The sequence below is a fragment of the Cololabis saira genome, chromosome 23 (genome assembly GCF_033807715.1).
Source record: "Cololabis saira isolate AMF1-May2022 chromosome 23, fColSai1.1, whole genome shotgun sequence".
Lineage (NCBI taxonomy): Eukaryota > Metazoa > Chordata > Actinopteri > Beloniformes > Belonidae > Cololabis > Cololabis saira.
In genome coordinates, this window is record NC_084609.1 from 7,095,374 (window position 1) to 7,108,129 (window position 12,756).

General features: G+C 43.5%; 1 protein-coding gene across 1 annotated transcript in view; it reads left to right on the forward strand.

The window, feature by feature from the left end:
- The window catches only part of snd1 (staphylococcal nuclease and tudor domain containing 1), a 275,137-nt gene that overhangs the window by 242,818 nt on the left and 19,563 nt on the right, over window positions 1–12,756 (forward strand). The window contains exons 20-22 of the mRNA XM_061714247.1: window positions 3,786–3,855; window positions 7,098–7,211; window positions 9,982–10,185. Coding sequence (XP_061570231.1) covers window positions 3,786–3,855; window positions 7,098–7,211; window positions 9,982–10,185 — 388 coding nt within the window. The remainder of the gene's footprint in view (window positions 1–3,785; window positions 3,856–7,097; window positions 7,212–9,981; window positions 10,186–12,756) is intronic.

Consider the following 12,756-nt stretch of genomic DNA (forward strand, 5'->3'; position numbering starts at 1 on the left):
ATCCATCCATCCATCCTGCATCCATCCATCCATCCATCCATCCATCCCTGCATCCATCCATCCATCCATCCTGCATCCATCCATCCATCCATCCATCCATCCCTGCATCCATCCATCCATCCATCCATCCTGCATCCATCCATCCATCCATCCATCCATCCATCCTGCATCCATCCATCCATCCATCCTGCATCCATCCATCCATCCATCCATCCCTGCATCCATCCATCCATCCATCCATCCCTGCATCCATCCACCCATCCATCCATCCATCCATCCATCCATCCATCCATCCATCCTGCATCCATCCATCCATCCATCCATCCATCCATCCCTGCATCCATCCATCCATCCATCCATCCATCCCTGCATCCATCCATCCATCCATCCATCCATCCATCCATCCATCCCTGCATCCATCCATCCATCCATCCATCCATCCATCCATCCATCCATCCATCCATCCATCCATCCATCCATCCATCCATCCATCCTGCATCCATCCATCCATCCTGCATCCATCCATCCATCCATCCATCCATCCTGCATCCATCCATCCATCCATCCATCCATCCATCCATCCATCCTGCATCCATCCATCCTGCATCCATCCATCCATCCATCCATCCTGCATCCATCCATCCATCCTGCATCCATCCATCCATCCATCCATCCATCCATCCACTCATCCAACCATCCATCCATCCATCCATCCATCCCTGCATCCATCCATCCCTGCATCCATCCATCCATCCATCCTGCATCCATCCCTGCATCCATCCATCCATCCATCCATCCATCCATCCATCCACTCATCCAACCATCCATCCATCCATCCATCCCTGCATCCATCCATCCATCCATCCATCCATCCATCCATCCATCCATCCATCCCTGCATCCATCCATCCATCCATCCATCCATCCATCCATCCATCCATCCTGCATCCATCCATCCATCCTGCATCCATCCATCCATCCTGCATCCATCCATCATCCATCCATCCATCCATCCATCCATCCATCCATCCTGCATCCATCCATCCATCCATCCATCCTGCATCCATCCACTCATCCAACCATCCATCCATCCATCCATCCATCCCTGCATCCATCCATCCATCCTGCATCCATCCATCCATCCATCCATCCCTGCATCCATCCATCCATCCATCCATCCATCCTGCATCCATCCATCCATCCATCCATCCATCCATCCTGCATCCATCCATCCTGCATCCATCCATCCATCCATCCATCCATCCATCCTGCATCCATCCATCCATCCATCCATCCTGCATCCATCCATCCATCCATCCATCCATCCACTCATCCAACCATCCATCCATCCATCCATCCATCCATCCCTGCATCCATCCATCCTGCATCCATCCCTGCATCCATCCATCCATCCATCCATCCATCCATCCCTGCATCCATCCATCCTGCATCCATCCCTGCATCCATCCATCCATCCATCCATCCATCCATCCATCCATCCATCCACTCATCCAACCATCCATCCATCCATCCATCCATCCCTGCATCCATCCATCCCTGCATCCATCCATCCATCCATCCTGCATCCATCCATCCATCCATCCATCCATCCCTGCATCCATCCATCCATCCATCCATCCATCCATCCCTGCATCCATCCATCCATCCATCCATCCATCCATCCTGCATCCATCCATCCATCCATCCATCCATCCATCCACTCATCCAACCATCCATCCATCCATCCATCCATCCATCCTGCATCCATCCATCCATCCATCCTGCATCCATCCATCCATCCATCCATCCCTGCATCCATCCATCCATCCATCCATCCATCCATCCATCCATCCTGCATCCATCCATCCATCCATCCCTGCATCCATCCATCCATCCATCCTCATCCATCCATCCATCCATCCATCCTGCATCCATCCATCCATCCATCCTGCATCCATCCATCCATCCATCCCTGCATCCATCCATCCATCCATCCATCCATCCATCCATCCCTGCATCCATCCATCCATCCATCCTGCATCCATCCATCCATCCATCCATCCTGCATCCATCCATCCATCCATCCATCCCTGCATCCATCCATCCATCCCTCCATCCATCCATCCATCCATCCATCCTGCATCCATCCTGCATCCATCCATCCATCCATCCATCCTGCATCCATCCATCCCTCCATCCATCCATCCATCCATCCATCCATCCATCCATCCATCCTGCATCCATCCATCCATCCCTGCATCCATCCATCCATCCATCCATCCATCCCTGCATCCATCCATCCATCCATACTGCATCCATCCATCCATCCATCCATCCTGCATCCATCCATCCATCCATCCCTGCATCCATCCATCCATCCATCCATCCATCCCTCCATCCATCCATCCCTGTATCCATCCATCCATCCCTGTATCCATCCATCCATCCTGCATCCATCCATCCATCCATCCTGCATCCATCCATCCATCCATCCCTCCATCCATCCATCCCTGCATCCATCCCTCCATCCATCCATCCCTGCATCCATCCATCCATCCATCCTGCATCCATCCATCCATCCATCCATCCTGCATCCATCCATCCATCCATCCTGCATCCATCCATCCATCCATCCATCCATCCTGCATCCATCCATCCCTCCATCCTGCATCCATCCATCCATCCATCCCTGCATCCATCCATCCCTCCATCCATCCATCCCTCCATCCATCCATCCATCCATCCCTCCATCCATGCATCCATCCATCCATCCATCCTGCATCCATCCATCCATCCATCCATCCTACATCCATCCATCCATCCATCCTGCATCCATCCATCCATCCATCCATCCTGCATCCATCCATCCATCCATCCATCCCTGCATCCATCCATCCCTCCATCCATCCATCCATCCATCCATCCCTGTATCCATCCATCCATCCTGCATCCATCCATCCATCCATCCTGCATCCATCCATCCATCCATCCATCCCTGCATCCATCCATCCATCCCTCCATCCATCCATCCATCCATCCCTGCATCCATCCATCCATCCCTCCATCCATCCATCCATCCATCCATCCATCCATCCATCCATCCATCCTGCATCCATCCATCCATCCATCCCTGCATCCATCCATCCATCCATCCATCCATCCATCCATCCTGCATCCATCCATCCATCCCTCCATCCATCCATCCATCCATCATCCATCCATCCATCCCATCATCCATCCATCCATCCATCCATCCATTCATCATCCACCCATCATCCATCCATCCCTCCATCCATCCATCCATCCATCCATCCATCCATCCATCCATCCATCCATCCATTCATCATCCATCATCCATCATCCATCAATTCATCATCCATCAATTCATCATCCATCATCCATCCATCCTACAGATTTACTGCATCGTTGTCATAATTAACACTAATTCTCTAATGTTGTTTCTCTTCAAGAAAAAGCAGGTTTAAATTCCTGTGTTTTATTGCAAAGAGCCCTCTGTGCAATTTCCCAGCCTCCTTTGGTCCGATAGACCCCTCTATCCCCTCCGTCCCCCCAGAACCCCCCACCGCCCCGGCCCACTCATCCTCTTCCAGTCCTCTCCCCCGATCACAACAGACAGATCCTCCAACACCTTCCCTCCAGGGAAATAAGCCCACAATCATTTACTCATCTCCTTTTCCTTTTGTGCCTCCTGTCTTCTGTCGTTTCCCTGCCCCCTCCCTAACTTCTTTTTCTTTTCTTTCCCCAATTATTCTCTTTCTGCTGCAGGTACAGAGCCAGAGTGGAAAAAGTTGAGTCGCCGGCAAAAGTTCATGTCTACTACATCGACTACGGCAACGTGAGTAACTCTTATGTCACTTTCATCATTACATCACAACTTTTGGTCTTTTTTTGTTTATGCCCAAAAAAGGAATGTTTTGTTGGACACAAGAATAACTGGTGCCATGTTTTTGCCTTTAAATATGTTTAAATGTATGAAAACATTAAAGTTTTCAGTAATAATTGCATAAATTGTCTACATTTCATTACTTTATATACTGTCTTGGGGTTACATTTGCAAAATGCTAAAAACCAAATTCTCAAAAATTAAAAACCTAAAAGGCAGAAAATTGAAAAAATTAAAACGGAATGTGGTAAAAAAAATAAAAGCGATTTCATACGTCTCTGTTTGCTGCCCTGGATCTGTTTGGTAATTCTGACCCACGATGTTTCTGAAAGCAGTTCTATCAGCATTCTGGGAGCTGATTGGTCCTTACAGCATCATTAGCTGCAATACTTGCTGTTTAATCTCAATATAATACTAGTAGTAATATGTTGCATATCTACACAGTCATATCATTCATGTTACAGCTCAAAAAAGTTTTTTTTTGTATAGATATCTTTATTGAGGGCAATAAAAAAAGAAAAAAATAAGATTTACAATAATATAATTATCAATATTACCCCCCTCTTTTTTTTTTTTACTTTCATAACATTAATTAAACCAAAATAAATAAATAATAAGAGAAAAAAAAATAAATAAAAATAAATACAACACACCCCTCTCCCCTTCCCTCCCTCATATGGTCAATAGATTACATCATTCAAGATCATTTAACTTCTTTTCACATATGTCTATCAATACTGGAACAAATGAATAATAAATTAAATAATCAAGTCCTGCGTAAACACATTCATTAATATAGTAGATGATTCAGATCATTAGTCCAATAAAGGCAAAAAATCCAAAAAAGGTCCCCAAATAAGGTCAAAGTCTCTAGTTTTGTTTCTAACACAGTTTTAATAACACTAACCCAAATCGATATCTGAATAGAATCAGATCAAATCTTGATAATCGATTCTGAATCTTAAGAATCTGAATCAATCCCCAGCTCTGCTTTACCTCCATGTTTTAGTTTGTTTTTACCCAGGAGCAGTTAATAAAAACAGGGTCCAGCTTTAGCTGTGGTGACACATGCGCTGCGTCTCTGCCACATGTGTTGCACATGCTCTGCACCATGCTGCTCGTGCCGCCCGCCCCCCCCCCCCGCCCTGCGGGGGTTTTCCCATGATGCACTGGAGCGGCGCAGTGTGTGGCTGACCTCAGAGCGGGGGACAGATTGCGGTTTTGCCCGGCAGACGCGATGCATCCTGGCATGTTGCTGAAAGTCTGAATCTGGGAGGCCGAACTGGTGCGTCCGGAGAAACTGGAGAAACCGGGCAAACCCGGCGAGCCGTCGCCTCCATCACCTCGTCTCCTCCTCGCCGTCGAGCCGCTCCGGCCTCGATGGCGTGTCCTCGTGTCAGGAAGCTATTACTTAACAATAATGACTCCCCTCTCAGGTGCAGGTCACTACCTGAGTTATTATGCCATCATTAGCAAACACAGCAGAGCACTTTTGTCATCTCATTTTTAAAAGCCCACGTTCAAAGTGCCATCAAAGTTTAATACGGTGTAGATGAATCTTAACGTGTTATCCATAATGAATGTCCAAGGTGTTCTCTGTCTAGACTCCACGGTCCGGTGAACACATTAACCCGACGCACGAGGGGTCATTAAATTAATCCCTGACTAATAGCTGAGATCCAGCACAATCAGGCCCCGCGGTGATCGGTGATTGATCCGTGCTTATCTGCTCTCACACCTGTCAATTTATCAGTTCTGTGGCATCACAGAGACACGGAAACAAAAACTTTGAGGAGTACTTGATCGATGCTGCGAGAAAATGATATTTTCCTCGCAGCATTGTGTAATAATAAATGATTGAATGCCGTTAGCGTCCTCGGAAGCTTCACATCCATCACAGACTGGCCGTCCGTGGTCCTGGTACCATGATTTTCTGGAGCGCTGGTTCTTAAAGATGTGCAGAGCCGGCATCGGGGGGTCCAGCACTGAACTTGAAGAGCGTATTCAGGTCATTGGCTCGGTCCGATCGACCCCCTGCTGGTGCTGGAGCATGTGTTCGGTCACAAGCTGTTTCCATCTTCAAACGGGTCAAACTCCAGATTTAAATGCAGGTTTGATGCTGAAAACGGCTGCAAAGTTGATGAAAACGGACGTGTGGAGCCCAAAAGGCAGCGGTGAACCCGGGCTCTGTCTGCTCGCCAAACTGTGTCCAAACATGATTAAAGGCGCTAGTGTTGCATTTTCAAACAGAATTTAAGACCAAAAAGACCAAAAGTCCCTAAGATATCCATCGCTGTGGTCGAGGTGGCAGGTTCCAGCCCAAACGCGATGTAAAACACACCAAAATAATGAAAAAACAGCCGGAATCAAACATTCGCTTTTACAACCCGTAAATTATTATATGCGTAATAAATTTCAATTCATAAGCAAAGAAGCCAAAAAAAGTTCAGGTTCCAAACAAAGACTACAATTAAATTGAGTAGATTAAAGCAAATCAAATATCAGTGAGTTTATTGTGTACGTTTCTACTTTTCTCTGCCATAATGAAAACTTTTTTGTTAATAATTTCTCCTAAATATTTAGTAAAAACCAGGAAAAGTAGCCCAAATATATATTTTTCAGCCCAATTGGGCTGAAACTTTCCCAACCTGGCAACACTGACTGAGGCGTCTAACAACTGGTAAACACATTTATTTCTCCTCAAAACTATTTAATAAATGTTTCCCTTTTCAAAGTGTAAGAAAACTTTTTAATTATGACTGGATAAATTCCCTCTAAAATTAAAATTCAAAAATTAAGACCCTTGGATTGAGATTTAAGACAAATTAACACATTTAAAGGCCTTATTTTAGCAAAATGGAATTTAAAACTTTTTAAGGACCCGCGGCTCAGAGGAGCATGTAGTCACCCATCAGCAGACTGAAATCCCTCCTCACCTCCTGTCCTGAAGGTGACGAGCAGATTTTAATTCTGATTTTAGAACATTTGAAGAAGGATTACAGGACGAATTTGCATTTTGAGTTTTCTCCAGCTCCGTTTGAGGCTGTTCTGTGTTTTAATACGAGAGATGTCAAAAAACACAACTTTCAGCTTCTCACCAAATCCTGAGTAACGTAGCTTCCAGGGAGACGTCACTAACGAGCCGCCGTCCTGCCTGCAGCTCCTTAACCGTGACCTTGTTTGTCCTCCTGCAGAGAGAGGTGGTGTCGTCCACCCGCCTCGCCGTCATGCCTCCTGCCTTCAGCACCCGGGCCCTGCCAGCACAGGCCACCGAGTACGCCCTCGCCTTCCTGCAGGTCCCCCAGGACGTAAGTGCTCACACCTCGTCACCGCTCGAGCTTATGGCGTCTGACTTTTTATTCCAGCTCCGTTTGGTCCAGAGTGGGTTGATAGCGCTGTTTTAAAACAGATGGTGGTTTATTCCTCCAATGTTTTGGGCCAGGTTAGCGTTTGTGGACACTTCCTGTCCAGAAAAAAGGTCCCCACATGGATTTAACAGAGCAAATAGGTAAAAAAAAAAAAAAAGGATTGGAGTCTGGATCAGTGGAGGAAGGTCCTGTGGTCTGAGTCCAGATTTACCCAGAGTTCCAGAGTGATGGGTGAGTCAGGGTCAGGGGCAATGCAATATCGTAGAGGAATTAAAACAAGACTAAAATGTAGATTATAAAATAAAAACTCTGCTAAAATGTGTCCATTTTCTTTGACCAAAACGAGACGAAATGTTACAACAAAGATCCTTAAACTCCATTTTTTAAGTAGTTTCCTCTGGTTTAGTTTTTAAACCAGTTTAGTCTTTAGATCTTTGGATACACTTTCCTACATAGACATGGAAAAGAAAACCCAATGTGACGTCAAAAAAGAAAAAGATGGGGAAAAATTTGAAAAAAAGAAATGTTTTAAACTCAAATGAGAGTCTTCTGTATCTGGAATGAATGTATTCTTGAGTTTATAAGGTAACAATAATATAATAAAAAGATAACCTTGTTTGAATTGTAAAATGGGTTTGGATAAATACAATCTTTGACTAAAACTAGACTAAAATGGACAATTCTGACTAAAATAAGACTAAAATACTAAGACTTTTAGTCGACTGAAACTTGACACGACTAAAAGGAGAATGAACGTGACTAAAACTAATAAAAACTAAAGTGATAGTTTGACCCAAAGACTAAAATGAAACTAAAACTGAACCAGGCTGACAGAAACATCCCTACCGCCACCTCACACCCTCATAATTGTCCTCAGAGTTGGTTCTGAGAGGTTCTCTCCTCTCAACACTACAGTGCTGAACCGGTGCAGATATTCTGCTGGTGACAACATCTTTACAGAAGCTGGAACCGCGGCGCGGCCCTGCCCCCCCAGAAACCCCCTCACCTGAGTCGTGACGGGGAGCTGCATCGTTACAGGAGGCCTCTGCGTCTCGCTACAGCGGCTCCGCCCACCAGAGCGCCGCCGCCGCGTCTGGCTGCCGTTTAATTACAGCCGCTATCACAACTCGCAGGACACTCCAATACGTCTTTATTAAGCTTGTTCAGCTTATTAAAGCCATTTTTAACAGCGGTGCCAAAAAGAAAAAGAACATGCAGCAGCTTTCGGTCCGACTGCTCATTAATTTACTACGTTGCTTTGCTTAAACTTCATTACTGTCTGATATTTCCTCACTGCGGGCAAGTTTCTGCCTTTTGTCTTCCCTGATAGGTGCAGGGAGGACGATGACGGGTAGGGGTTCATGATCGTGACACCCAACGTTATGTATCATATTTAAGACGTTTCCCTGCTTCAGCAGACCTGAATCAAACCAAAAGCTCCCCATCAGCTCGTCATGGAGGCTCGGTGTTGACAAATGGTTAGGATCAGGTGTCTGTAGCGGGATGCAAGCAGCACAAAACACCTGAATAAAAGTTTTAAGGGGGAAAGAAAAACAACAACCACCTTAAAAGAGAGGCAACGCTGGCGTGAAGTTGCTTTATTTATGAAAATTATGACTAAATATCGTCGTCAATGAACCTTCATCACCTGAGGAAAACGAGACGCAACGAAAATGCTTGTCATGTGACCATAATTATAATCAAATATATAATGCAACATTGTAGAGGAATAAAAACGAGACTAAAATGTAGATTACAAAATAAAAGCTGCTAAAATGTGTCGATACGAAATGTTCTAACAAAGATCCTTAATCTCCATTTTTGAAGTAGTTTCCTCTGGTTTAGTTTTTAAACCAGTTTAGTCTTTAGATCTTTAGATAGACTTTCCTACATAGACGTTGAAAAGAAAACCCAATGTGTTGTGAAAAAAGAAAAAGATGGGGAAAAATGTGAAAAAAGTAAATGTTTTAAACTCAAATTAGAGTCTTCTGTATCTGGAATAAATGTAGTCTTGAGTCTATAAGGTAACAATAATATAATAATAAGATAACCTTGTTTGAATTGTAAAATGGGTTTGGCTAAATACAATCTTTGACTAAAACTAGACTAAAATGGACAATTCTGACTAAAATAAGACTAAAATACTCAGACTTTTAGTCGACTGAAACTTGACACGACTAAAAGGAGAATGAACGTGACTAAAACTAATAAAAACTAAAATGATAGCTTGAAAACAACACTACGCTGGCAGCGTTAATTATATAAGATGACGACCTGCAGGAAAAGACATTACAGATGTGATGGGATTCAGTCAGAGGGAATTATTCAGATTTAAGATCGTACTTTAGCTTTTCCAGCCGTGTAAAGTCGTCCGTTGTCAGTCATCTTCAAACCTTTCAGGGAGAGACGCTTCTGTTCGGGGCAGGACACACACACACACACACACACACACACACACACACACACACACACACACACACACAGCCAGGCCCAAGGGCGGCTAGCTGGAAGGGGGTTGCCATGGTTACGGGACCAGGGGTTGAAGATGAAGCTGGGAGAGATGGATGATGGCCAGCCACTGATTTCTGCCTCCGTGGCTCTGTCGGGCCCGGAGCAGGATGCATGATGGGAGAACCGTGGCCTCAGTAGAGTCCAGACGTGTTTTTTCTAAGTCCTTTCAGCCCGGTGATGATGATGTTTCCGTCTCCAGGACGACGCCCGGGCCGACGTGGTGGACTGCATGGTGCGGGACATCCAGAACACCCAGTGCCTGCTGAACGTGGAGTACTCGGGCGCCGCCTGCCCCCACGTGACGGTGCAGTTCGAGGACACCAAGGTGGACGTGGGCCTGGGCCTGGTCAAGGAGGGGCTGGTCATGGTGGAGGTCCGCAAGGAGAAGCACCTGCAGAAGATGGTGAGTGGCCCGGGGCCCGGGGTTGGGGAACAAGTCCGCCTAAGCATACTTCTACATTTCTGCATGCTATACTGCCATTTTATGGAGTATTTTTATTTCCTTTGCATCAAAACAACCAGAGCTGGGTAGAGTAGCCAAAAATTATACCCAAGTAAAAGTACTGTTACTTCAGAATAATATGACTCAAGTAGAAGTAAAAAGTAGTCATCCAAATAATTACTTGAGTAAAAGTAAAAAAGTACTTGGTGAAAGAACTACTCAAGTACTGAGTAACTGTTGAGTAACGTCTGATTTATTTTTTTAACACAACCATTCAAACAGACAAAAGTACAAAATAATCATCTTCAGGCAAATTAAATCAATAAAATAAATTAAATGAAAAAAATAGCTTAAATTAAAATAATAAAGTAAATTAAAGTACTTTAATAAATAATAAAATAAATAAAATAATAACAGAATAAAAAAATAAATTAAGCACAAGTAGCACAAAATTTCAAGCCTTTGTTCTTTTCTTTATTAACCAGGCAGAACTAGAACAAGCCCATGAACGCATATGAATATAATGTGTGTGTTTGAATCTGTGTAAATGTGACAAAACATGCAAAAACAAACTTTTTTCCCAAAGAATCACCCAGTGATGTCATGAGATTGACGCGTACGTGGATAAAAGGGATTAAAGAAAAGTAACAGCTCAACGTAGCCTAATGTAGCGGAGTAAGAGTAACAGTTTCTTCTTCACAAATCTACTCAAGTAAAAGTAAAAAGTACAGTGATTCAAAACTACTCCTTAAAGTACAACATTTCCCAAAACTTACTCAAGTAAATGTAACAGAGTAAATGTAACTCGTTACTACCCACCTCTGAAAACAACCCATATAGGCCAATATTTAACAATCTGTATGTTGCAAGTCCATACTAACTAAGTAAATTGCTAAAAAGTGCAAATCACTACCAAAGAAATGTAAATAGTTTTTTAATTTTACACATATTTTTCTAAATATGTGTATTTATTGGTCTCATAGCTAGATCCCTCAAAATTGTCAATGGAAAAAAGTAACACAGAAGCCTTTCAAACCTCAGGAAATGTATTTGGAATGAATTCATACTTTAGTTTTTGAGATATATCATTTCATATATCGCTGAACTCAGTTTCACTCACGGTAAACCGTGTGTGTGTGTGCGCGCTTGTAAAGTGAGTGTGTGTGTGGGTTGTAGCTGAGTAATCTTTTGTGAAAATCTCTGATAAAAAGCACAAACAAGCGCAAATTCAAACCGACTAGTTTCCCGGGGGAATGACTTCACCTCTTTTTTCAAAAATCCAACCTGATGACACGCTGAGAACGTGATGATGTTTGTGTCGACGTACGTCAACGTAGGACGAGCTCTGAACACGTACCGGATCTATAAATAACCCGCCATGTCAATTATGAAGATTTCCGCAATTTTACTCGATTATTATATTCATTTCATTCATTTTATTCTTTATTTCATTCAAAAAATAAAACAAACAATTCAATGCAAATACAAATGTTCATAAATTGTGACTGAAAAGGGAGCAGAAAGAAAAATCGTATCTAATCTGCCCCTTTTTCCAGGGAATAAATTCACAAATAACATAAATTAAAAATTAAAAAAAAAACAACTAAGTAAATAAAAAACTAAAATAAAGCAAAATAACCGCCGTCTATGGGTATGTCAATCAAACTTAACTAACATATTTCATTATATTTACTTAAAATACAGGCTTTAATTGTTCTTTTGAATGTAATGTTTGATTTGGATTCTTTGTTTTCTTTATTCAAATTGTTCCATAAACTGATTCCTTTTTACAGAAACACAACGTTCCAATAATTTAGTCCTGAATCTTGTTTTTTTTTTTTTTAAATCTGTTCCTTTTAAGTTATACTTGCTTTCTCTCTTTTCAAATCTTTTCTGAATGTTGATTGGTAAAAAAAATGTATGAGCTTTAAACATAATTTGCAGAATACTATATTCTACTATATGATTTATTTCCAAACGGATGGATTAAAACTCTGGCACACTAAATGCAGGATATGGAAGTGAAACTCTTCCTGTTCAACATGCAGAAAGAATTATTGCTCTGTTTTATTTGGTTGCATTGTACATACATTTTAAATGGCTGGTCTTACAGGGTTAAACGCAGGGCATTCTGGGGCCTCCTCTCCTCCAGTTACAAGTACAGGGATTTGAGATGGTGGGAACCGTTTAGCACGGGTTCCCGGGTCGAGGGTTTCCCGCCGCCTGGACGTCTGCCATCCCTGCTGTCCGCCATTGCAGCTTCCTGCCAGCAACCATGCAGCGTGTGTTGATTGTTATTGTGAAACGGGTTTTTTAGTACGTGTAAGCCTCCGCCACGCCGGGTTTTGTTCCCAACACCAGAAGTTAACGCCTCTCCTCACTTGTCAATCCGCGCTCGCTCGTAATACACGTTTAAACACCTCTACAATTTGCCTCAGACGGTGGCCGTTTTGTCAGAGCATGAAGCGGTTTCTCGCTCGCTCTCCTCTCATTATGCTAATTCTCCCGGCAGACTGGGAGCCGCTCTGCACA